The following is a 25,679-nucleotide window of genomic DNA, read 5'->3' as shown; positions in this document are numbered from 1 at the left end:
TGTCGGTCTATTTTATTTTGTCAGATTCTGGATAATCTCATGGATAGTCTGGGGCTGGGGGGAGAAGGGAAGGAAATAGAGGAGCTACAAGTTATTTTCTTTCTCTTTGATTCACATTGCTCTCATGGTAGCTATTTTATGCTGTAGAGACTGTATAGACTTACTGTTCATATTCATGTTTATGTAGTACTACTGTTACTGTTTATGTTTTACAGCTGATATCTCCTCTTTTGTAAACCCAATAAAATGTAAATTGAAAAAAAAAAATCTGCCACTTAATATATGAGGATAAAGTTACGTGTGTAACATTTCCAAGATAAAATTAGGACAGCTATTTTTCTGACCAGACTTGTGCGTGTAGCTTTATCTGGACAGCACTTGATTTGCGCATTCACCAACTGAAATGTAGCCCCGTACCTGGAATGCCTTCGTCAATGAGTTGCGAGTACAAAATGTTTATGGTCTATGGGGAGAGATATTAACATTTTGTGTTTTTGTGTGGGCAACTCCAAAAGTTAATGTCACAAAACTTTTGAATATTGACCTGTAAATATCCAAGCAATCATCCTATTTTAAGAAGAGCAGTTGCATTCTACACAGAATAACATGTTAATAGGAATCCTTTTCCCACCGTGGTCTAGGTTCAAAGGATAACTTTCCACATTCTTCAAAATTGTGGTCACATGACAATCACTGTCAAGTTGACAGGCAATAATTATTGTCCTCAAATTGATGACATGAAACTGTAGCCACAGGATTTGAAACCCACATATGTTTCCAATAAAGCAAGCGTCTCTTTTGAAAAAAATGGTAATTGCCAGAAGTTACTATATACTTGTTTAAAATGCAAATAAATAAATAAATAAATTAAATAAATTCAGGAGCAAGGTCATTCTCTAATAAAATGACAGGTCTATGTTTTTAAAGTAATGACCAAAGTGCAAGTATCTGTTAACAACAGAAGGCATTTTTTAAAAATAAATACAGGATAATACTTTGTCACAGATACTGGCAAGGTGCATTGCATAATTTTTTTGTTATCAGTTTTCAAAAGGTTTAGATGCCTAACTTTGGGAATTAGTTACCTAAAGCGACCCCTGTGAAAACCGATTAGGGCTGAGCCCCTAAATTTAGGAGCCTATTTCCCTAGGCACTTAAATTTAGTTATTTAAAAATGGACAGCTATGGGAGCGGAGTTTGGGGTAAAGAAAAAAGTTAGGCACATAGCACTGATGTTCAGCACTAATAGGTATCTAACTTAAGGGCCTGTTTACCAAGACATGATAATGTGTGTTGAGATTGATGGGGCCTTAAGATTAATACAGTTCTGAACATTTTTGGAAAACTGACTCTTTTGTATATACATATAAGTTAATTCTGTGTCATGCAGCCTTAATCAAAAGTCTTTGGTGTTAAGCACCACGAGGTAGATATTGAGGTGCTGGTGCCGCTCAGATAGTTAGCCAGATAAACTTATCTGCCTAACTTAGCTCATAAATTCAGTGGCATGGCCACGTCACTGAATATATCCGGCCATCTGAGGCCTAGATTTATCAAAATATCACATCTGATAGGAAAAGGGGCATGTTTTATGGGTATAGCCTATTTATTACAATGGGTGTTATCTTAGCACTTCAGCTAGGTTTTCTGCAAAGTGTGTTAACTTTTCACACTTTGTGGTAATACCTAAATAATTGCATTTTCCTATCTGCAAAGTGCTCATTTCATTGCTGGGGGGGGGGGGGGGGGGGCAGGGAGAGAGAGAGAGCTACAAGGCCCTTCTAGTAGTTACCTATTTATGCTACTAAAGAGGCCTACCTAGTAACTCCATGTGAGGTTTAGGTAGTAGTGTAGGGGTTAGGGGCCACTTTTACATGCAGAGTGTGATGTGCAAACAGAACAGTGCTCTCTTGTGAAGATCTGATGTCCTTCGGAGTGAGGAAACTCACCCAAAGATGAGATTTGTACAAAGTTCATCAAGCTAAGTTGAGAGAACACTGCACTAATCTCATCGTTGTGTGAGTTTCCTCTCTCCAAAGGACATCAAATCTTCACAAGAGTGCACAGTTCTATTTGCACATCTCACTCTGCATGTAAAAGTGGCCCCTAACCCCTACACTACTACCTAAACCTCACCTCGAGTTACTAGGTGGGTCTCCTATAGTGCCACCTCCAGAGGCTGTCTCTCTCTGTCTTCCCCCCCTCCCCCATCTCAGGCCCTTCCCCAGCCTAAAAATGCCCAAAACAGAATTTGCAAAAAATAAAAAAAAAATCACAAATTGCATTATGGGCATATTGCACAGCTTAACCTTATTGAAAAAGGTATAGTTATTTCAGCATTAAAACTGTGCAGTATCATGTATTATGGCTTTGCAAAGCCAGCCCACTTTTACAAAATTCCCTCCCCTTTTAAAAATTAGCATCACAGCATGTGTTATGGTGCTTTTCGCATGCGTTAAGTTATTTTTCACATGCGAAAACACCTTAACACATGCGAAAACGCCATAACGCAAATTGGAAAATGACCCTATTAGTCGGATAAGTTTATCTGGCAACTTAGGGAAGCCCTGTGGGCAGACAAGACTTAGCTGCATAAAATATCTAGCTAATTCTAAATATCAGAGTTACCTGGATAACTTATCAGACTAAGGGGGTCATTTTCAAAAGCGATCACTAAATGGGGGCGGAGTAGGCCCCAGAAGAGGAGAAGTCGGGGCGGCACCGCGGCCGAGTCTGCGAAGACGTCGCTGACGGTGAAAAGGTAAGGGCCCTTTTCACCACCAGTTTCGCGCCCAATAGCACCACCTTTTATGATGGCGCTATTGGGTGCGAAAGCCGGCAGCGATAGCACTGCGGAGGTGCGATCGCTGCCGGCTTTCGTAGGCCCGCCTCCCGCTTCGCCACCCCACCCCCCGTTATCTGCGACCTTAAAAAATCCAGGCCTAAGTTGGCTCCTCCCTGGATCACCTTCACCCCACCTGCCACATAGCCAGCTAACTATTTATCCAGCTAAGTGATGGCTGTTCAGCGGGGTCGGATATTTAGCCGCTGCTACTTAACTGCATAAGTAGCTTTTAATATCGCCTTCCAAATGTCTCCGTATACCCAAGGACTGGGGATATCAAAAAGACAGCAGCTAGCATTCCATTTTATTCAATATCGCAGTAAAAAAAAAAAATTGCAGAGTAACAAATCTTGCTGCGAAGCTGAAAACCTTCCATCTTTGTTTCAAGGAAAATGGCAAAGCTGCAATCTATCCACATAAATGGTCAGTATAATAACGTCACTGAAAAAATAAATAGCAAACGTGTAAAGGTTCAAGAAGCTTTAAATAAGAGACTTGTTTTCCTCTTTCTGTAAAATGTGCTATCCTGTCAGATCAATGCATTTAACCTCCTGCATATTGAAATAAAATAAGAAGCTGTTTGCGTAGAGGCTGCAATAACGTGGTTTGTCACTATGGGGCAGTGCAAGCCTCAGAGTCTGTAATATTTCATTTATTTTGAATTGTTGCATGCAGAGTTGTTCCTGCTAACAACAAATGTGTTTAAACTATTATGGCAATCTTCAGCTTTCATTCAGTTAACATTATTTCATTATAATTTGATATAGATATTTGATATTTTAAATCACGCTCTGTAAATCAGTATCTTTATAAAAATAAATGTGTCTAGCTCAATAGCAAGCATTCCATTTATTAAAGTCCCTATTCACACTACTTTTTCCCCATTTTGTTAATATTTAAACGTTTCTGCTTTTTCCTTTTATTTTTAATGCAGGTTTGATGGCACAGACCCTGTCATGGTGCATCCAGGAGCTGTATGTGTCTTAGTGAGGCTTCTTCAGCACGTGTATAGCAAAGAGGAAGCACAGGTATCATTTTCATGTTCACTGAAAGATGGTTTTACATTTTTAATCCTCCCTTTCCTCTGTTCTTTCATCTGCTTATGAGCATTCGGGATGGAGCATGTTGACACATTGCAGTAGTACTATAAAAGCATGGTTTAAGTTAGATTGGTATTGGCAGTTGTCATTATCAGTGGGCAGGCCAAACAGTTGCTGCAAAACAATTCTTCTGCTGCATAGTATGCAGGCCCGAACTGTTCTAATGCAAGATTAAAGCAATGGATAGAGTACAGCCTAACATATTTTTCAAATAAAATTGTATTGTGGTAGTGCATCTCTCTTTAACTTGGTCCGACATGTAATGGCATAGAGTGTAGAAACATAAAGAGAGCAATTTTCAAAGCCATTTACCTGGGCAAACTTGCCTGTCTGAAAATTGCCCTCCTTAGACTAAAATGCATGCTTGACATTCACAATACTCGAGCTTTTAGCTGCACTAGAAAAAAGCATGACATACTGTTTTGGTTAGACAAGTAAGCCAGCATGCATTTTCAAAAATACAAATGCTATTTTATTCTGCCTCCTTCACCCTCATAATTAGTAAGAGGAACATAAAGGGGAACTACCTATGTACTTTTTTTTTGCTCCTGGAATCCACAAATTGCTATAGTGCATGAATAAATATTATTCCCTTTTATGATAAAGACTTCTGTAATTTATTTCAGAACTATGCACAGTATAGAAAGCACCATCACCATCCTCCTTTTTAAAAATTACACTTTATCCTTTTTTCTTTCCTATTCTTTCTTTGGATTTTTATTTTTTTGCCTTTTGTTTATACATAAAGAAGGATTTATCTTCTCTTTTTATTGATTGGGGACTGGGGAGGTTGTATTACATCTGCCTTCCTTTCCCAGCTGCCTCAATGGTCAACTTCAGAAATCACCACAATCCAGCTTGGGCTTGGCCAGCTGCCACCCCATGCTCCTTGATCAGCTGGCCAAATATTGGGAAGGTTGCAGCACATTTACGTACTTATCCCTATTGTCCTAATGGTTGACTTTAAAGGTCATCACAACCTCCCAAAGCCTGGATTATTGCCACTCCATACTCCTTATCTGGAAAGATAACGGGGAGGTTGTAATACATTTGCATGCTTCTCCCTGTTTGCTTTGGTGGTTGATTTTGCAAGTCACCACAACTCAACTTGGTCTGAACTGATACTACTCTGTGATCCTCAAGCAGCTGGCCAAGTACTGGGGAGGTTACAGTACTTCTACATACTTTTCCCAGCTGCTATGCTTGAATCTAGAGATCACCCCAATCCGCTTGGGCTTCCACCAGTTGGCCAGGAGGTGTATGCTCTAGTATTATGTGAATTCACTACATGTTTTCCTCTCTTTATTTCCTATGGCTCCACTATAACAACTCTTCCTGATGCTTATCTTCACCAATCTTATTCCCTTCTGCAAATTTCTACTAACATCAAGTCTGCTATCCCCATTCTCTACATTCTTCACCTTACCAGTCATCCTGTCTTCTGCTATGTCCACTGCTCTTGAGCTTCAAAGTTTTCTTTCTCTCATCCAGCCATCTCCATTCTCCCTAAGAGCAATTTATCCTTGTCATTGACATGCCAACTTCATCTCTTTCCCCTGTACTCTCCTGTAGCTCCTCCTCCTCCTCTCAGTTGGGGATAGCAATCCCAATTCTTGCCTTCCAAGGCAACTTTCATCTCATCTGTGCACATCAAACCATTACTCCTCGTCCTTTCCTCTTCTCTCCCTTTCTCATGTTCCCTGTGCAATACCTACTGTGTTTCCAATAAATTTGTCCACATTCATTTCCTCTATATTTCTCGTACTCTTCATCTTCTTGCCTTGACTGATACTTGGCTTTCCACTGAAGACTTTGCTTCAGTTGCTACTGACTGACATGGAGGATATCTTTTCTCCCATACACCTCACACAGTAGGCAATGGTGGTGGTGTTGGACTGCTGCTCTTAATAGAGATGTGAATCGTGTCCTCGATCGTCTTAACGATCGATTTCGGCTGGGAGGGGGAGGGAATTGTATTGTTGCCGTTTGGGTGTGTAAACTATCGTGAAAAATCGTTAAAATCGTGAGCCGGACCGCCGCTGAACGACCTCCTGCACTCGATCTCCTGCCGGTGCCATTTTCCGTACAAAAACGATTCGCGGCAAGAAATCGCTCCCGGAACCCCGCTGGACTCCCAGGAAACTTTTGGCCAGCTTGGGGGGGCCTCCTGACCCCCCCAAGACTTGCCAAAAGTCCAGCGGGGGTCCGGAACGACCTCCTCCGTCGAATCGTTTTTGTCTATGGCCGCCGCCATTTTGCGGCGGCCATTTTGAAAAATGGCACTGGCTGAAGACAACACGATTCTATTGAGGGGGCCATTCCGGACCGCCGCCGTTCTGGACCACCGCCGGATCCCCAGGTAATTTAAAGCATTGGGGGGGGGTTCGGGAGGGTGGGGGATTTAATTTAAAGGGTCGGGGGTGGGTTTTAGGGGGTTTTAGTGTGCCGGTTTTCCTGCCCTCCCCCTTCCCCCGATTTACGATTTTTTAACGATAAATCGGGGGAATTGGTATTGTATCGTGGCCCTAACGATTTTTTGACGATTTAAAATATATCGGACGATATTTTAAATCGTCAAAAAACGATTCACATCCCTAGCTCTTAACCTTCTGTACTTTGCAACCCCTTCTTCCACCTTAATCATACTCCTTTATTTCCTCCATCCACCCTATTCATCCCTTTGCCTCTCCGGGACATTGCCATTTATCGACCCCATGATAAATCCTCCTCCTCCTTTTTTTCCTTTCCTTCTTCCATGAACTGTCTTCCTCTTCCTTTATTCTTGGAGACTTTAACCTCCAAGCTGAAGATTCCTCTGATTATGTCTCAAAACTCCTTGCCTTAACTCCCCATTTGACCTCCAACTCTGCCATACAGCTCTTATTCACCAGCATGGTCACTGCCTTGCCTTTCTTCCAACTTCTGACTCAGTCTTCTCCACCTCAGTTCTTACCCTTTCAGACCAACATCTGATAACCTTTACACTAAACCACTTTCCCCCTCAGCCTCATCCAGTCACCACCAACAGTTTCTGGAATCTTCAAGCTGTCATCCCTTTCCAGTACTGTCTCATTTTTCCTCTCCTCCACTACATTATCTGAGTCAGCTGATGAAACAGTTTCTTCTTATAACACTATACTGTCCTTTGCTTTAGACACTCTTACCTGTCCACTTAATCATCCTGTAAGGTGCACCAAGCCCCTGCCTTGGTTCACCCCCATAAGTAGCTTGCTACTTTTCTCTGCCCATTTTGCAAAGCTTAACTGTCTGAAAATGTGTGCCCATGCTGACTTCATACATTGCAAATTCCAGTCTGATATTGCACTTGTCAAGCATGTCTACTATTTCCATCTGACAAACTCTCTTGCCTCACCATCTCATTGCCACACTCAGATCTCTCCTCAAACTGCTTTTGTCTCCCACCCCCCTTTCACTCTCTGCCCAGACTATGGCTGATTACTTCCAGGACCAGATTCATAAAATTAGTTTGGAATTCTCAACCAGGTCACCTCCCCCCTTCTACTTTATTCTTTTCCCCTTTCTTAGGTTCCTGCCATTCTCTCCTCCTTTTCTGAAATCACAGTGGAGAAAACTTCACATCTTTTCCTCAAAATTCACTATTTTTCTTCTGACTCCATTCTCACCTAGCTCCTCAGATCTATTTCTGCTATGGTCATCCTTTCCATCTGTCATACTCTCAGTCTGTCACTTTCCACTGCAACTTTTCCTGTTCCCTTCAGAAATGCTATGATCACACCACTCCTCAAAAACTGTCATAGCCAACAGTGTTTGAACTCATGGCGCTGGGAATTTTAGGCAGTGAACCTGCCATAGAGCTACCGGCTTGCCAAGGAAGTCCTAGCATTTTTACCCTCTATACTATGGATAGACACGCCACTGTAGCAGTCCATTTGGACAGCACTGTGTCTGCCCCAAATTGAGACCAACATCTAAGGCACTCCCAGAGGACACACAGTTGCTGATCCAGCAATCTTGTCAGTATCCACCCTGTGGAAGTGCTAACATCTGGCCTCTCTTCCTGACCCTGTTTCCAGTAATCTAGTTCCCATACTCTTAGCTCCTGGGATCCATCATTGTGCCTCAGCCTTGCCTCCTCAGGATGCACCTTCCCTTTAGGATGGCCTCTGATGGCCAAGTCCTGATAACACTGACAGTTTGGACCAACCCAAACCAGAGGCAAGGTTTTGATGGAGCAGTCTAAGAATTTCTGGTCCAGCTCCCTACCTTTCAGCAAAAGGTGGTCCTGCCTAGTTGATTTTATTTTTCTAGAACGGTATCTGTTGTTTCTGGAAAAAAATGAACCATTTGAAAAAAGGTATTGGGGCTCCTTTCCGGTGCCCGTGGCTCTATACAAGAGCAAAATCTGTATGGAATCCAGAAAGAAAGTGGTTACTTGATTAGTCCTGTAAGTTATGATATAAAGAGATGAGAAACATAGGGCCATGGTTATGCATGACTCTGTGCTGGAAGTCAGCTTTACGGAATGGGTTCTAGGACCACAGCAACAGGTTTCTGTAGTTCCACTCCACCTTAGTGATTTTAACCATGATTTTAACCTGGAGTGGAACTACAGAAGGTTCCTCATGAACTACAGAAACCTCATGAACAAGGAGGTGCCTTGTTCCTCATGAAGGGTACAGAGAGGGAGAAGTGATGGGGTGTGCATTTGTTTTTGACGTATTGGCAATCCGCAGCGTATATGTCCATATTCATTGTATTCGTGGGGTCAGCAAATGTAAAGGTTCCGTTTCAGATGGCTCCAGCAATCAGTCTGTGGCACTGATGGTTCTGGCAGTCTCAGTAGCCTCAGTCCATGCACTAATATAGTAACTTCACTCTGGGCTACGCACACAGTGCCAAAACTCTACTCCAGGCTCTGCCTCTGATCATCCCACTGACAACCTTAGTGATTTTAACCATTTTCTTACTGAAATTCCCAAAGTCTTTTTTGCCCTTTATGTTTGCCTTGATTAGATTGTAAGTTCTGTTGAGCATGAACCTTCTCTTATGTGTTTTTGTACATTTCCTCTATGTTGAATAGCGCTATAGAAGTGATTAGTAGTCGGTTGTCTCCTCCATTTAGCCCTTTTCTCTTCTATGTATCCTTCCTTTGTCCTTTTGTTTCTCCAGTTCATTCAGCCCAACCTCCTCTGTCTGTGTTTCTTTTATATTTCAAAGGCTGTCCTCTTTCCTTTTTCTATCTCTGTTGCCTCCTTAGACAACCATATAGGTCTTTTCCTCTCTTTACCTTTGTTAACCAACCTTACACAGAGATTTCTAGTAATCCCGATGTTCCCCTTTATTGCTGATCACAGTTCCTACATACCTTTCAACTCTTAGAATCCCTTTAAGGCCTCTTCAACATTATCACTCATCCTCTTAAAGTGAGGGCTCCAGATATCCAAGACTCTCGTCTTAGAATGGTTCAATTCAGGTTGGAGTTTATTATTGAACTATATAGTACAGTGATCACTAGATCCTAAACTTTCCCTTACCATTCACATCAGTGTTAGAGTGTCTCCATTCATTAATTCAAGATCCAGTGTAGTATTCATTTGGCTGTACTCTTGCACTAGTTGCCTGAGGAACAGCCCCTGTATAGCATTAAGGACTTCTCCATTCCTAGCTGACATTGCAACAGGTAGGCTACAGTCCTCATCCGATAAACTGAAGTAACCTACAGCCAGGACATCCTCTTTCTGCGCCATCCTGTTGATGGCATACAAAGGGGGTGTCCGAGTCCATCTCCTTCCCCTGTGCTGGAGGTCTGAATAATAACTCCCATGTCAAAGGAATTTCTCTTAGATATTTCCAGGACAACCCACATTTATTGGACTTTTCCCTACTGTCCCTTTATTTATAGAATATTTTAATCAAGTTCTTGTCTTAACAGCAGAGTATATTTAAAGGAAATCTGACGGGCATTTGGTTGTTTACCTGAAGTCAGCTGATGGTCTCTCAGATCAGTTATCTGTAGACCGGTGTTAGCATTAAAACAGGATGGCACTGTATATCACCTTCCGCAGAACTGTCAGTGTTTGAATGATTTTAGATACAGAACTTCCCTGCTGTCCATTAAGGTGGTTCCTCTAAAACATGGATAAGGCACATTTAGGTAGTGTCAGTTGGGAAGCTTTATAACACAATTCACACAGGTATTGGTGTCTTAATATAGGTTTAATGGTAGATAAGATAATAACAGAACATTCTCTGACTTATACACTGTAGGTATGCAGTAGAACAGGTAACACTCAGGAGGCCCTATTTATTAAGCATTTTCCCCATAAACACAAAAAGGGGGGGGGGGGGGGGGGGGAAACTTTAGTAAATAATGCCCTCAGTTTGGTAAAGCTTAATTCCAGTCCATATATCTAGTCCAAGTCAGTTCTATGGTAATTCCTCTTCATAGATAAACAAAGACAATGCAACAATTTCTCCTAAGAGACTTTAACTGACTTCAGATCACATCACATTAGCTTACATAGGGAGAGGAGCTCAAGGGTCTTCCTCAGGGATCCCACACAGTACCTTGGCCTCCTAGCTGTCTAAATGCCAGGAACACCTTCCAGATACTCCAGCATTTTTTGGGAATCCCTGAGGCCTAATATGAGTCCTCAGGGATGGGGTTGCAAGCCTGGGCTAAACCCCAGGACTGAAGGCTTTTCAGCTTGCTTAGCTGCCATTATTGCAACCTTTCCTGGGGCTTACAGGCAAAACCTGGTTTAATACCAGGTAATTAAAGACCATTTGTTCTATTACCTACCTGCCTGGTATTCTAGCCTTTTTAGCATTCATTTTACTTAAAAAACAAGAGAGCTAAAACAGGGAAATGCATTACAGGTACAATTTCTACATCAGTGAGTCAAGAAAAGAGAATGCCTCATGCACTGCTGTCATTTTGAGAATTTGTTGCATAAAACCTGTCAACTGTTACTCTTTTGATTACAGTAATTACAGTAATTAACTTTCAACTCACAGTGATGACAATTAATTGAATAAGAGACAGAAATATTGTACAAGTTCAGGTTTGAAAAATTTGCCTTTAGGTTCTGCTGTGCAAATCACAGAAAATAAATTATTCGGTAGATGGCAGTGTTATTAAAAATATAAAACATGAAGGAAAATAAATGCCATGAATGTCCATGCAGTATGCTTTAACATAACAATAGATTCCTTTCATATATGAGTTGAGTCTTGAAGTCACTATTATTAAACTAAGAGTATTCTATAGTACATTCACAGAGTGGGAAGCCAGAATGCAAACCTGAAAGGTCTTGTCACCTTATAAATACAAGTTAAACTGAGATATATTTTATATATATATATGGCCTCTGAGTGATCACTTCTTATATGGAACCCATTTGTTAATTCAGCTTAGCTATGCTGTATCCCAATTGTAACTAATTCTGAATTGCTCTCAGGCTGAAGATTTCCTTTCTTGCTGTCCATTTCAGTTGATACTCTTTCTATAGACATTTTCTGCTGTCCTATAAACTCCAAGAGTTATATCATAATAACCGTGGGGAATGATGACAGGTTATTTTGATTCTTTTTGGTATTTTTATGGTACCCTGCTCAAGGCAACTTACAAAGGTTAAATAATAATGATAAATGGTGCAAATGATGCAAATGAAGAGCAATGGATAGTGAGAGGGAGAGAAAAACAGTTAACTGTCCTTGCAAACAAGTGTGAAATAATGAGATTTACCAGAGTCTAGAAAATCAGAAAGTAGCTAAGGAAGGTGCTTCTTGCAGTACTGTCAGGGTGTGACAAACTATGGCCACCAATCAAGCAAAATAAAGGTGTACTTGTAGTCTGGAAGGCAGGAACTAGACCAGAAGAAGGCTTCCAGAATACAGGGCACAGAATGCTGCTATTCCAGCAAAGAATGGCTTCAGGAATAGTCCTTATATACTGCGACCATTCAGGATGTGTTTTATACTGCACCACTCAGAGCAGCTCCAAACCAGGCAACTATAAAATAAGTATCAGTTTGAACTTAAGAAATCCTTGAGCCTCTTGGGGCTCTTCCTACACTCTTCTGACTCTTCTTCCCTGTAATTGCCAGCTCAAGATTTACTGCCTCCGAACAAATGTTGGAGGTGCCTTGTTCCTCATGAAGGGCACAGAGAGGGAGAAGTGATGGGGTGTGCATTTGTTTTTGACGTATTGGCAATCCGCAGTGTATATGTCCATATTCATTGTATTCGTGGGGTCGCGAAACGTATCGCGATTCCCCATGAATATAACATATTATCCGTTCCATACATTTGGCGCTGCGCGCTTTTCTTAGCTGCCATTTGAAATCGGAGAACGCCATTTGGGTGTATCCATAGCCAAAAATCAGCTCTTTCCTGTGAGTCATCAGTGACCTCACAGCCCTGTCAGAGTGGGTCAGACAGGTTGGCAAGGAGACCAGAATGCAACATATTAGTGAAAAGAAGTTTTGCAATGCAGCCAATTGCGCTCTCACTCAGTGGTCGGTGTTGCTTTTCCTGATGACCCAGCACTATATATACTTAAACACGCGGCGTGCCACGCACTTTCTTTGCAGGGGTGATCTGGGGAGGCCGGGAGGTGGTCTGTCTCTGTGGAAGGTGGCTGCATTCAGAGCTAGTCTGAGTTCTCAAATCTGTATTCAGTTGCTAGCTAGGCTAGTTACTTAGATAGAAAAAGATATTTGTTCTTCATTTGGCTGCAGTGCCAGCTAGCCCTGTTTTTTTTAAGCACTTTTTTTTTAGTTGATCTGAGACGGTCTCTCTGTGCCACGGAGAGAAGCTGCTAGCTAGTTTACTAGAATTTCCAATGAAAAATATATTTCATAGATTTTCCTGCTGTGCCAATTCCAGCTTTTTTGTTAACTGCATTTTTTAATTGAACTCACTCAGTCTCTCTGTGCAGTGGGCACTGGGTAGTTTTGCAGACTCAAGTATATTGGGACAGTGGGTTTCTGTGCAGCCAAATCCCCAGTGGGCCTCTTTTGTAGTTACAAGCTCGGTGTGTGCACACACATTACATTAGTGCATATCAAGACACTGTGCCCGTGGGCAGCCAGTTTTGCAGACTCCATCCCTCTCAGTACGGTGTCTGAAAGTGATAGAAGCAGTGTTTCTGTCCTAAAGTGATGCCTAAAACCAAATTGGGATGGATATAAAATATCATTGGACTCCAAATGACAGGTTAATTGTTTCAAACTATCTTTTCTACTAACTTGGCCAAAAAGTAAAGATTAGAAACTTCAGTATTGAAGGATCAAGATTTTTTTTTTGAGTGCGTCCCATACTCAAAAAAGAAAATCTTGATCCTTTAATACTAAATAATTATCGCCCAGTTTCTAATCTTTCCTTTTTGGCTAATTTAGTAGAAAAGATAGTTTTGAAACAATTAACCTGTCATTTGGAGTCCAATGATATTTTATATCCATCCCAATTTGGTTTTAGGCGTCACTTTATCACAGAAACATTGCTTCTATCACTTTCAGACACCGTACTGAGAGGAATGGACCATGGGAAATCTTACCTGTTGATTTTATTGGATTTATCTGCGGCCTTCGATACCGTTAATCATCAATTCCTACTAATGAGACTAGCTGAAATTGGAATATCTGGAATCGTGCTAAAATGGTTTGAATCCTTTCTAACAAACCGTTTTTTTTCAAGTACAATTGAATAATACATGTTCCAGCAAAATGGATCTTGGTACTGAAGTTCCACAAGGCTCTTCGTTTTCAGCCTCTCTATTCAACATTTACATGTTGCCATTATGTCGGCTGTTGACAGGTCTCGGACTGAAATATTATCTGTATGCAGATGATATTCAGATTTTATTACCAATAGAAGATTCAGTTGAGGACACATGTAATCTCTTGTCAATATATATATGAAGGCTATTAAACAGGTGCTTACTCAGATGAGATTTGTGGTAAATATTGAAAAGACTGAGATCATTCTTCTTGAGAGAAAGATCTCTCCAAGAGAAATAAATCATGTACCTCTGCAAGACAATACCACCCTAAAATTTTCAGAGTCAATTAGGGACTTGGGTTTCATAATCAATCCCAAATTTACATTTAAAAAACATATTTCAACCAAAGTGAGAGATGGCTATGCAAAATTATTAATGCTAAGACGTCTGAAACCATTATTAGACACAAACGATTTCCGTAAAGTCTTGCAGGCACTCGTGTTTGGGAGTTTAGACTACTGTAATTCCCTTCTGTTAGGATTACCAGCATCTATGATCCGACCACTTCAAGTCCTGCAGAATGTGACAGCCAGAATTTTAACTGGGACTAAGAAAAGCGAACATATCACGCCAGTACTATTTAAGTTACACTGGCTACCGATTGAATCACGAATTAAATTTAAGGCTATGTGTATTTTACACAAACTGATCTTTGCTGATCAGGTAGACTGGCTGAACGCTGCGATTAAACTACATGTCCCGCAAGAAATATGCGTTCAGCGAATAAGGGTCTGCTAACTTTACCATCTGTCCAAATGGCACATTTGAATCAGGTGAGGGACAGAGCATTGGCATTAGCTGGCCCTGGAATCTGGAATTCCCTACCAGCAGTCTTGAGATTGGAGTCCAATTTTAAAAAGTTCAAGCGAGAGCACAAGACTTGGCTTTTTAGCAAAGTATACTCAAGCCAAGCCTAAATAGGTTGTATGTTGTCGCACCTGATATTAGAATTTTATATGGAAGGACAACTACTGACTGTCTTAATATTTGTTTTAATCAATTTTATTTATGTTTTATTCATTAAGTTTAATATTAAGTGTTTTAGGATACAGGTTGAGTTATTTTTATGTTTTATGATTTCAGGATCCTTTGTATTTTAAGCTAGGAAATATTTTTTGTTATGTTAGTATGCAGATCTTAGGCTTTTATATTGTACATTAGCTACTAGGAACACTGTATTTTAAACTGTTGTGAACCGTTACGATGGACCCTGAGTGACGGTATATAAAAAATGTCAAATAAATAAGTAAATAAGTAAATAAGTAAATAAATAACATATTTGGGACAGTGGATGTTTGTGCAGCCAGATCCCCAGTGGGTCTCTATTGTAGTTACAAGCTTAGTGTGAACACACACATTACATTAGTGCATATCAAGGCACTGTGCCCGTGGGCAGCCAGTTTTGCAGGCTCAAGTATATTGGAACAGCAGTGGTCTGTGCAACCAAATCCCAAGTAGGTCTCTTTTGTAGTTACAAGCTTGGTGTGAACACACACATTACATTAGTGCATATCAAGGCACTGTGCCCATGGGCAGCCAGTTTTGCAGACTCAAGTATATTGGGACAGCAGTGATCTGTGCAGACAAATCCCCAGTGGGCCTCTTTTGTAGTTACAAGCTTGGTGTGTGCACACACATTACATTAGTGCATATCAAGGCACTGTGCCCCTGGGCAGCCAGTTTTGCAGACTCAAGTATAGGAGTGGAGGAGTAGCCTAGTGGTTAGAGCAGTGGGCTATGAACCAGGAAACCAGGGTTCAAGTCCTGCTGTTGCTCCTTGTGATCTTGGGCAAGTCACTTTATCCTCCATTGCCTCAGGTACAAACTTAGATTGTAAGCCCTCTGGGGATAGGGAAATACCTACAGTATCTGAATGTAATCCACTTTGAAGTGCTGTGAAAAGTGGAATATAGATCTAAATAAATATTGGGACAGCAGTGGTCTGTGCAGCCAAATCCCCAGTGGGCCTCTTTTGTAGTTACAAGCTCAGTGTGTGCACACATATTACATTAGTGCATATCAAGGCACTCTGCCCGTGGGCAGCCAGTAGGCACTAGGCAGTGACACTAAATCCATAATGTCAGGGAAAACTAGATGTGGTCGAGCAATTGGGACTGGCAGAGGAGGCACTTCAAAAGGCACTAGTGCCAGTCTCCCATTAAAGTTAAAAAGGGACCTGTTGCAATCTAAACTCTTTGGAGGGGCAGGCAGTTCCATCCAGAAAAAAATGAAATCTAAACATGATGCATCGCCACCACCTGTTTCTGACTCTGTAGTTTTGGAGGTGAGGGAAAAGGAGGCTGAGTTATGCAAGAGAAAATGGCGACACCCAAAAGCAGCAGTGGGACAGCAGTCTTGACTTAGCATTGACAATATAGCGCAGGCACTGTTTGCTTCTGATTCCGATGAAGAATCATCTTGTGTGGGATTCTCATCAGAAACAGAAGACGTAATAGCTGATGAAGTTTTAGGAGGATTAGTTAGTCCTGTCTTAGCCTCCACTTCAGTGCAGCAGGGGAGAGATGAAACTAATGATGATGAAGAGGAGGAGGAGGAAGAGCAGTCAGTGCAGGCACAGAGTGTGACTGAGGCCCCTGGCATTGCCTCTCAGGGTGCACCCACTACTTCAGCTCCAGTGCCAGCATCCACCCCCAAAGCTATACAGAAGGGAGGATCACGAAAGACATCTGTGATCTGGAGACACTTTAAAGTGATGGAGGACCTGCATTTTGCTCAGTGTAATTACTGTGGCAGGACTATTAGCAGAGGCAAGCAAATGGGACATCTATCCAATTTTGGCATGACGCATCATATGAAGAGGCAACACCCAACAACAGTACTGCCATCTGTGGATGGTGGCAGTACCAGTCAGGGGACCCCTTCCAAGCAGCGTAAAGTGGTTGAAAAGGAGCAGAGTCAGCCCACGCCCTCAGCCCCTTCTAGCAGTCAGGTGGCAGGCCAGCAACCCCCTGACATGTGGCAGAAGCGACAACTCACCATGGAGGAAATGGAGTGGAGTGCGGTAACGCTATCCCGGGGTAGGAGGCAGGTAGCCTTTAAAGTTGTAACCAGGAGCATTGGGGAAATGATTGCCCTTGATGACCAGCCCTTGCAAATAGTGGAGAATGTGGGTTTCAAGCATTTTCTGAAGGTCGTAATTCCAAATTACAAAGTCCCCTCCAGAACCACATTTAGCAGAAAGGTCATCCCCAGCCTGTACAAGCAGTGTCGCAGTCACATCCAAGCGCTGCTATTTAAGGCAGAGGGGAGTGTGCATTTCACCTGCGATATCTGGACCACCATGAATGCTGCACACTCTTACCTCTCCCTGACAGCACACTGGTGGGACATGGCTGAGGCAGGGGCAGGCAGCAGCTCTATTACTGAACAAGTATCAGGGTGGAGGTGGGCTTTACTGCACACCCATCTGATGGACCAGGCCCATACAGCAGCCAATATTCTAGCATAGAGATGTGAATCGTGTGATCGATCATCTTAACGATCGATTTCGGCTGGGAGGGGGAGGGAATCGGATCGTCGCAGTTTGGGTTTTTTAAATATCGTGTAAATCGTGTAAATTGTGTAAATCGAAAACCGGCACACTAAAACATCCCTAAAACCCACCCCGACCCTTTAAAATAAATCCCCCACCCTCCCGAACCCCCCCAAAATGCCTTAAATTACCTGGGGTCCAGGGGAAGGGTCCCGGTGTGATCTTTTACTCTCGGACCTCCGTGCATTGTAGAAATGGCACCGGCGCTACGTTTGACCTGTCATATGACAGGGCAAAGGTAGCGCCGGCGCCATTTTGTTTTTTTGTCCCCCGACGGCAGGAGCGTAGATCGCTCCCGGACCCTCGCTGGACCCCCAGGGACTTTTGGCCAGCTTGGGGGGGCCTCCTGACCCCCACAAGACTAGCCAAAAGTCCAGCGGGGGTCCGGGAACGACTTCCTGCATGCGAATCGTTTTTCCGTACGGAAAATGGCGCCGGCCATACAGTGTATGGCCGGCGCCATTTTCCATACAGAAAAACAGGCAACAGGCAAAGGTAGCCGGCGCTGTTGTTTTAGTGTGCCGGTTTTCCCGCCCGCCCCCTTCCCCTCCCCCTTCCCCTCCCCCTTCCCACGATTTACGATTTTTTGACGATAAATCGGGGGAATTGTTATTGTATCGCGGCTCTAACGATTTTTGACGATTTAAAATATATCGGACGATATTTTAAATCGTCAAAAAACGATTCACATCCCTATTCTAGCATGCATCAGACAGATGCTGGAGGGCTGGCAACTACACCAGCGAGACAGGAATCCTCAGGCAGGGTTCTTTGTCACAGACAATGGTGCAAACATGGTTAAGGCAATGACCGACAGGCACTTTAAGAACATCCAATGTTTTGCACACACTCTGCACCTGGTACTAGAGATGTGAATCGGAACTGGAATCGGTTCTGGTTTCGGATTCATGGACTATCAGAAAATTATTTTTCCTGCGGTCCAATCATTGTTTTTTTTTATTCGCTGCGCCAAGCCGATAACCCAAAACCACAGCCCAACCCTTTCAAATTAGTTCTTTAGTATCCCCCCACCATCCGGACCCCTCCAACCCCCCCCCCCCAAAACATTTTTAAGTACCTGGTGGTCCAGTGGGGGTCCCGGGAGCATTCTCCTGCTGGTAGGGGAAAACGCTCCCCTACCTCCCCTGTCACATGGTAGGAGCACTGGATGTGCTCCTACCATGTGACAGGGGCCTGCCAATGGCACGGATACCCTGTCACATGCTAAGGGCAAAGGGCCATTGGCGCCATTTTGTTTACTGGCAGCCGACGGCCCGAGAGCGGGAGAACGCTCCCGGGACCCCCACTGGACCACCAGGTACTTAAAAATGTTTTTAGGGGGGGATACTAAAGAATTAATTTTAAAGGGTTGGGCTGTGTTTTTGTACATGCCCTTTCTTCCCGCCCACCCCCATAACGATAAGAGAACCCACAAAATTAATTGTGGGGTTTCCTATCGCTATCGGGGACCCCCCGATATCTGATGAGATTGAAAATATCGTCTGATATTTTCAGTCATCAGATAAACGATTCACATTCCTACCTGGTAGTGAAGTCAGCTCTGGGGTAGGAGTCCAATGACCAAGAGAATGAATACCTGCATAGGTTAATACAGAAGTTACCTGCATAGGTTAATACAGAAGTGCAGGAACATAGCAGCGCACGTCCACAGAAGTGTGAAGGCGGGACAGGTTCGCCGACAAAAGCAGACTGATTTGGACATGCTTCACAAGCGTCTCATTCAAGACATTGCCACCCGGTGGAATTCCACCTTTATGATGCTGCAGAGGTTAGTGGAGCTGCAGATACCCCTTCATGAACATTCTGGTTCAATGGACATTGGTGTGCAGAATCCCCTAGGGCATCATGATTGGTTAGTCATGAGTCAGCTGGTAAAAATCCTGCAGCCCTTCAAGGATGTCATGGAGGAGCTGAGTTCCAGAAGTGCCACCTTGGCTGACATCATCCCTATTGTTAATTTCCTGGATGAAAATTTGGAGGCTTTTAAACAGGAAGAGGGAATGACAGTTGAGGTGCTGCATTGTCTGGACGTTTTGCAGCAGCAGGTGATAGAGAGATTAAGGTCTTTAACAGAAGAGAACACATACATGCTCGCCACAGTCTGTGATCTCCGTGTGAAAGGGAAACTTGCCCTACAGTACGATTGTCTCCTGTTGGTGAAGGACCTGCTGTTAGCAAAAGTCCGTGAACAGGAGTGCCATAGGCAGAGACAGATTAGGAGTGAAGCAGAGGAGGAAACAGTGGGCACTTCAGAGAGTTGTGCTAGCCCAAGCAGGAGTAGCACTCTGTCAGTGACAGCTAGTATCTCCTCCTCCTCCTCCTCCACTTCAGAACGCGAAAGGCAATGTTGCCCATAAAGATTCATCTTTTGTGCTACGGGCTACAATTCTGGTCGCCACATCTCAAAAAAGATATACTTGCGATGGAGAAGGTACAGAGAAGGGCAACCAAAATGATAAAGGGGATGGAACAGCTCCCCTATGAGGAAAGGCTGAAGAGGTTAGGGCTGTTCAGCTTGGAGAAGAGACGGCTGAGGGGGGATATGATAGAGGTCTTTAAGATCATAAGAGGTCTTGAACGAGTAGATGTGACTCGGTTATTTACACTTTCGAATAATAGAAGGATTGGGGGCATTCCATGAATGCACATTTAAGACTAATCGGAGAAAATTCTTTTTCACTCAACGCACAATAAAGCTCTGGAATTTGTTGCCAGAGGATGTGGTTAGTGCACTTAGTGTAGCTGGGTTCAAAAAAGGTTTGGATAAGTTCTTGGAGGAAAAGTCCATTAATGGCTATTAATCAATTATACTTAGGGAATAGCCACTGCTATTAATTGCATCAGTAGCATGGATTCTTCTTAGTCTTTGGGTAATTGCCAGGTTCTTGTGGCCTGGTTTTGGCCTCTGTTGGAAACAGGATGCTGGGCTTGATGGACCCTCGATCTGACCCAGCATGGCAATTTCTTTTGTTCTTATGTTCTTATGACTAGAGAGAGAAAGCAGCTGGCATGAGTGACTCTCAGCCCACCCAAGCAAAGGAGACACAGCACAGCTGTCAGTGACACGGTATCTCTCAGAGCCCACAGAGAACATGCAGACAGATCCGCTGGCATATTGGGCACACAAGTCCACTGTCTGGTCACACCTAGCCAAAGTGGCTCAGCGATATCTGTCATGTCCAATCAACGTGTGTCCAGTGAAAGTGTCTTTTCAATGGCAGGGGATATCATGAGCCCTCTCTGCTCAAGGCTGGCACCAGAGTTGATGGAAATTCTAGTGTTTTTGAAAGTAAACGTGCCTTTGCTTGAGTTTCCAAATTTTCCCTATGAATGGCAAGATTAATAAAAGCAATTGAAAGCCTTGCAGCAGCTCCAACTGCCTCCTATGCTCCAGATAATATAAGCACTGCAGCACATGTACCTGACCTGAAACGCTGTGCCTGTCCATCCACTGTCCACTGGGTATTCAAAAATAATCTACAGCTCAGTTCTTGCTTCACAAATGACAGTCTCTATTGCTTTAAAAGCATCCTCTGTTGAATTATCTTTCAGAAATGAAAAAGATGCCATGTTCTTCTGGCAGTGAACCAGTTCAGGAAGAAGTGACAGGTCAAACCACAACATACCTGTACAAAGGAAATCCTCGAATGCTGTGCCTGTCCATCCAGGCCTTATGTCCCTACATGGGCTTCACCTCTGTCCTTGAAGGCTGTGCCTGCCTGTTCATCCAGGCCTTAAGTCCCTACAAGGGCTTGACCTCTGTCCTCGGATGCTGTGCCTGTCCGTCCAGGCCTTATGTCCCTATGTGGGCTTGACCTCTGTCCTCAAATGCTGTGCCTGCTGTTCGTCCAAGCCTTAAGTCCCTACAAGGGCTTTACCTCTGTCCTCGAATGCTGTGCCTGTCCATCTAGGCCTTAAGTCCCTACATGGGCTTGACCTCTGTCCTCAAATGCTGTGCCTGCTGTTCATCCAGGCCTTAAGTCCCTACAAGGGCTTGACCTCTGTCTTCAAATGCTCTGCCTGTCTGTCCAGGCCTTATGTCCCCTCGTGGGCTTCACCTCTGTCCTTGAATGCTGTGCCTGCCTGTTCATCCAGGCCTTAAGTCCCTACAAGAGCTTGACCTCTGTCCTCGAATGCTATGCCTCCATCCAGGCCTTATGTCCCTACAAGGGCTTGACCTCTGTCCTCGAATGCTGTGCCTTCCTGTCCGTCCAGGCCTTATATCCCTATGTGGGCTTGACCTCTGTCCTCGAATGCTGTGCCTGCCTGTTTGTCCAGGCCTTAAGTCCCTACAAGGGCTTGACCTCTGTCCTCGAATGATGTGCCTGTCTGTCCAGGCCTTATGTCCCTACAAGGGCTTGACCTCTGTCCTCGAATGCTATGCCTGTCCATCCAGGCCTTATGTCCCTATAAGGGCTTGACCTCTGTCCTCGAATGCTGTGCCTTCCTGTCTGTCCAGGCCTTATGTCCCTATGTGGGCTTGACCTCTGTCCTCGAATACTGTGCCTGCCTGTTTGTCCAGGCCATAAGTCCCTACAAGGGCTTGACCTCTGTAAATGCTGTGCCTGTCCGTCCAGTCCTTACATCTCTACAAGTGCTTGACCTCTGCCTGCCTGTCCGTCTGGGCCATATGTCCCTACGTGGGCTTCACCTCTGTCCTCAAATGCTGTGCCTGCCTGTTTGTCCAGGCCTTAAGTCCCTACAAGGGCTTGACCTCTGTCCTGGAATGCTGTGCCTGTCCGTCCAGTCCTTACATCTCTACAAGTGCTTGACCTCTGCCTGCCTGTCCGTCTGGGCCATATGTCCCTACGTGGGCTTCACCTCTGTCCTCAAATGCTGTGCCTGCCTGTTTGTCCAGGCCTTAAGTCCCTACAAGGGCTTGACCTCTGTCCTGGAATGCTGTGCCTGTTTGTCCAGGCCTTATGTCCCTTCGAGTGCTTGACCTCAAACACTGTGTCTGTCCGTCCACATTTGGAATGTATGAACATAAAAAGCTGACTTAAGATGTTTGGAGCTTGCGTATTTCATATGCTCAATAGTTTTCATGACCTTCATAATATGGGCCATGTTCCCTAAATCTTTCCTATATGTCAACATTAATGTTTCTTCTAGTACTATCGAAAACTGGTGGTAGTGGGACTCTAGTTCATCCTCTGTGTTCCCATAGTTTACACAGGCACTGTAGGGTACAAAGTCAACATAGGTTGATATTGTAGATTTGGGCGAGAGATGACGTCAGTGCTTCTTTTGGTCCTAGCGGCTGAACCCTTGTTGCAAAGGGAAACCTCAGTCTCTGGAAATTCAAACTACTAATCCTTTACAGCATGGATCCTTAAATAAAACAAACAAATTTCTTTAGTTTCAGGGCAGAGAAGAGAACTTCCTCCGTCTTGCTCATGAAGTCATGATCTGTTTGCAAATGCTTAAATCTTAACAATTTGTACCATTATACACTCTAGGGGTCAACCCATTCCAGGGAGCCCTTTCCTGCTCAAAGGAAAGGGAACTCTCCCTGGGTGTAGCAGCCTATCTCTTAGCACCTGTTGACCCATGTTCAGAAAGAGAAAAGAGCTCTAAGGTACTTAGACTGTGGCAAACACAGTGAGACCATGCTCACAGTGAGACCATGCTCCATGTCGCCACGCTTTGAAGGCTCATGTTCCATTCTAGGGGCCAACCCATTCTGGGGAGCCCTTTCCTGCTCAAAGGAAAGGGAACTCTCCCCAGGTGTAGCCATCCTGTATCTACCCTCTGCCACTCTGCCTTGCTGCCATACACCAGATGATTCACTCAACTCCTTGTGATGTTCTTGCCACTATCATGGCAAGAACATCATTGTGTTGGTGCTAGTCTTTCAGCTTGCTATGTTCCCCCTTCATTGTGCTGTAGGATGTTGATGCCACTTGTCTTGCCGCTTTGCCTGTGGTTCTGCCTTTGAGGGTTCATGCATCTGTTATCGGTGCTCTCTTTTGAAGCTGTGGTGTGTTTTTGACACTCTCGCTGCTGCTTTGCACCTCTATTAAAGCACTCTTGCCACTCCTGGTTCCCCTTTGCCCCTTTAAAGTACCTTAGGCTATTCATGCCACTTTGGTACCACTTTGCCACAGTCTAAGTACCTTGGAGCTCTTTTCTTGTTCTGATGATTGCTCCCCAGAAGTTTCATCAAAATTGATAAGAAAACCCCAATTCTGCAGTCAAAAATAGGCTGCAAATACTTCCCCCATTGACTTTAATAGGAGTCGGAAAACGAATGAAACATATCAACGGATCGGGGGCGCCATTGAACGAATGCAATGTATTTGGCCCCCGACGAATACGAATACCGAATCAGACGAATCCGTCCCTTCTGCACATCCCTAACAAGTGACATGAGAGATGAGAATGTGAAACTGAGAACAATAGGAAGAAGTATGACAGTTGCAGTAGATGAGTGATGAAAGATAAGGAAATATTAGATCATGAATATATTTATATCTATAGACAAGAATTTTTTTTTTAATTTTTTTTATTTATGCAATTTTCAGTATACATTAACAAGTATTTACACTTGATAGGCAATGCTTTAAAGTGCAAAATAAACAATATCATTTAATAGGAAATAAGAAAAAAAAAACAACTAAAATATTTTCCTTGCACTTTATAAAAATAAAGGAAATAAGATGGGGAGAGCCCTCAATAAGAAGCACTAATTATAGGAAATATAACATTTACTTTATATATCTATCCGCCCGAGTGAGAGAGAGATCCACAACTTCATTTTTATTTTTTTAGCCTATCATCACCATTGTTGTCTTATGGAACTTGAGAGCGAGAGTCTATGAAAGTCCTTAGTTGGGACGGATCAAAGAAAACATAATTCTGATCTTGTAGGAAAATAAGACATTTACAAGGAAACTGCAATTTGAACCGTGCTCCTAATTGTATTACTTCAACTCTCATATTCAAAAAAGACTTACGTCTTTCTTGAGTAATCTTAATCAAATCAGGGAAACACCATATCTTAAATCCAAAAAAAGTAGCTTGTCTATTTCTAAAGAAATATTTAAATATGTTGTTCTTGTCCATCAAGAAAGCGAAGATGACCAACAATGGCCTCCTCCTTGAAACAGACAATTCTTGAGACGATTCTAGCAAGGTTGTTAGATCCGGCAACGATTGATCTTCCATATTTGCTGAGGCCATTTCTTTAAAAGGAAGGTAATATGCCTTTGTTATTACAGGTTTTATCTCTTCCGGAACTTTTAAAACCTGAGTAACATAGAGTCTGAAAATATCGATCGGAGAGACATTCTTTAAGACAGGGAAATTTATGAATCTAAGATTGTGGGATCTTAAATTGTTTTCAATTTTTTCTAATCTCCTGTCTACCTCTGTATCTTTCTTAATCCATGCTTCTTGTACTTTCTCCACTTTCTCCAAGCGACCTTCCAATACCACATTTTTTTGCTTTAATTCAGTAATTTGAATTGCGTTTGAAAGAGTCTGTTTTTTAATATCAGAAACATCTTTAGTAAGGGCTAGTATTAACTTTTCAATCGATTGGAGTGCGGTCCAAACTGCAGTTAAAGTGACTTCAGATGTCGGCTGTAAAAGTGTATCCAATCTCAGAATTTCCCGACTTTCCTCTTCTCTTCCCATAGCTCTCCCGGCACCATTACCCAGGCCAGAAACACCAAGAATAGCGACATCTCTCAGTCCCTCTCCTCCATTACCCCGAGGGGACTGTACCTTAGTCGCAATCTCCACGTTAGATAGTCCTTCAGTTGTTAATCCTTGCCTGTCCACTTCGACTCCTTGGGGGAACATTCCCATGGGGTCGGTGGTCACCATTACTCTTCGGTCCGAATCTGGGCCTGGTGGTGCCGGTCTGGTAGGCGAGCCGGGGCTTAAAGACGTTTCATCGGCCCGAAGGAACGGTTCGTGCTCCTGTTTCACTCCTTCAAGGGCCTACCCGCTCGGCGTTAATGGTGGAATAGCCGAGAAAAAGCTTCCTATACGCGGTTGTGTAGCTTCTAGCGGGGTAGAGGAGGTTTCCCCACCTCAAACCCTCGCTTTCCGCTTAGTGTGCGGCATCTGGTAACGATCAATAGAGGAAAAATTCAGGAGCTCTTTTCGGCACGTCCTCTCAGTCGGCCATCTTATGGGCGTCTCCCACCAGACAAGAATTTCAAGAGGTCATTTTTTTGATAATCTTTACAAAGGTAAATTCTCTTTTACGTACAAAAAAGTATTTTAATAATTGTCCTTTGCCTCCATGCATGCAGCTAAATGTATGTGCACTTAATGACAGTGTGGATACTTTAAAGGACTATGTCAAGGAAAGTGAAGTATGCACATTCCCCTCCAGTCTCAGATTTTCCAAAGGAAGCTCCAAGGGCAATTTTCTTTTGACAA

General features: G+C 43.3%; 1 protein-coding gene across 2 annotated transcripts in view; it reads left to right on the top strand.

The window, feature by feature from the left end:
* Positions 1–25,679, top strand: part of WDFY4 (WDFY family member 4) — a 746,928-nt gene that overhangs the window by 124,285 nt on the left and 596,964 nt on the right. For both annotated transcript variants that reach the window (XM_029609624.1, XM_029609625.1), the window contains one exon: positions 3,780–3,873. In XM_029609624.1, coding sequence (XP_029465484.1) covers positions 3,780–3,873 — 94 coding nt within the window. The remainder of the gene's footprint in view (positions 1–3,779; positions 3,874–25,679) is intronic.

The sequence above is a fragment of the Rhinatrema bivittatum genome, chromosome 7 (assembly GCF_901001135.1).
Source record: "Rhinatrema bivittatum chromosome 7, aRhiBiv1.1, whole genome shotgun sequence".
Lineage (NCBI taxonomy): Eukaryota > Metazoa > Chordata > Amphibia > Gymnophiona > Rhinatrematidae > Rhinatrema > Rhinatrema bivittatum.
This window is presented reverse-complemented; position numbering and strand designations above follow the sequence as displayed.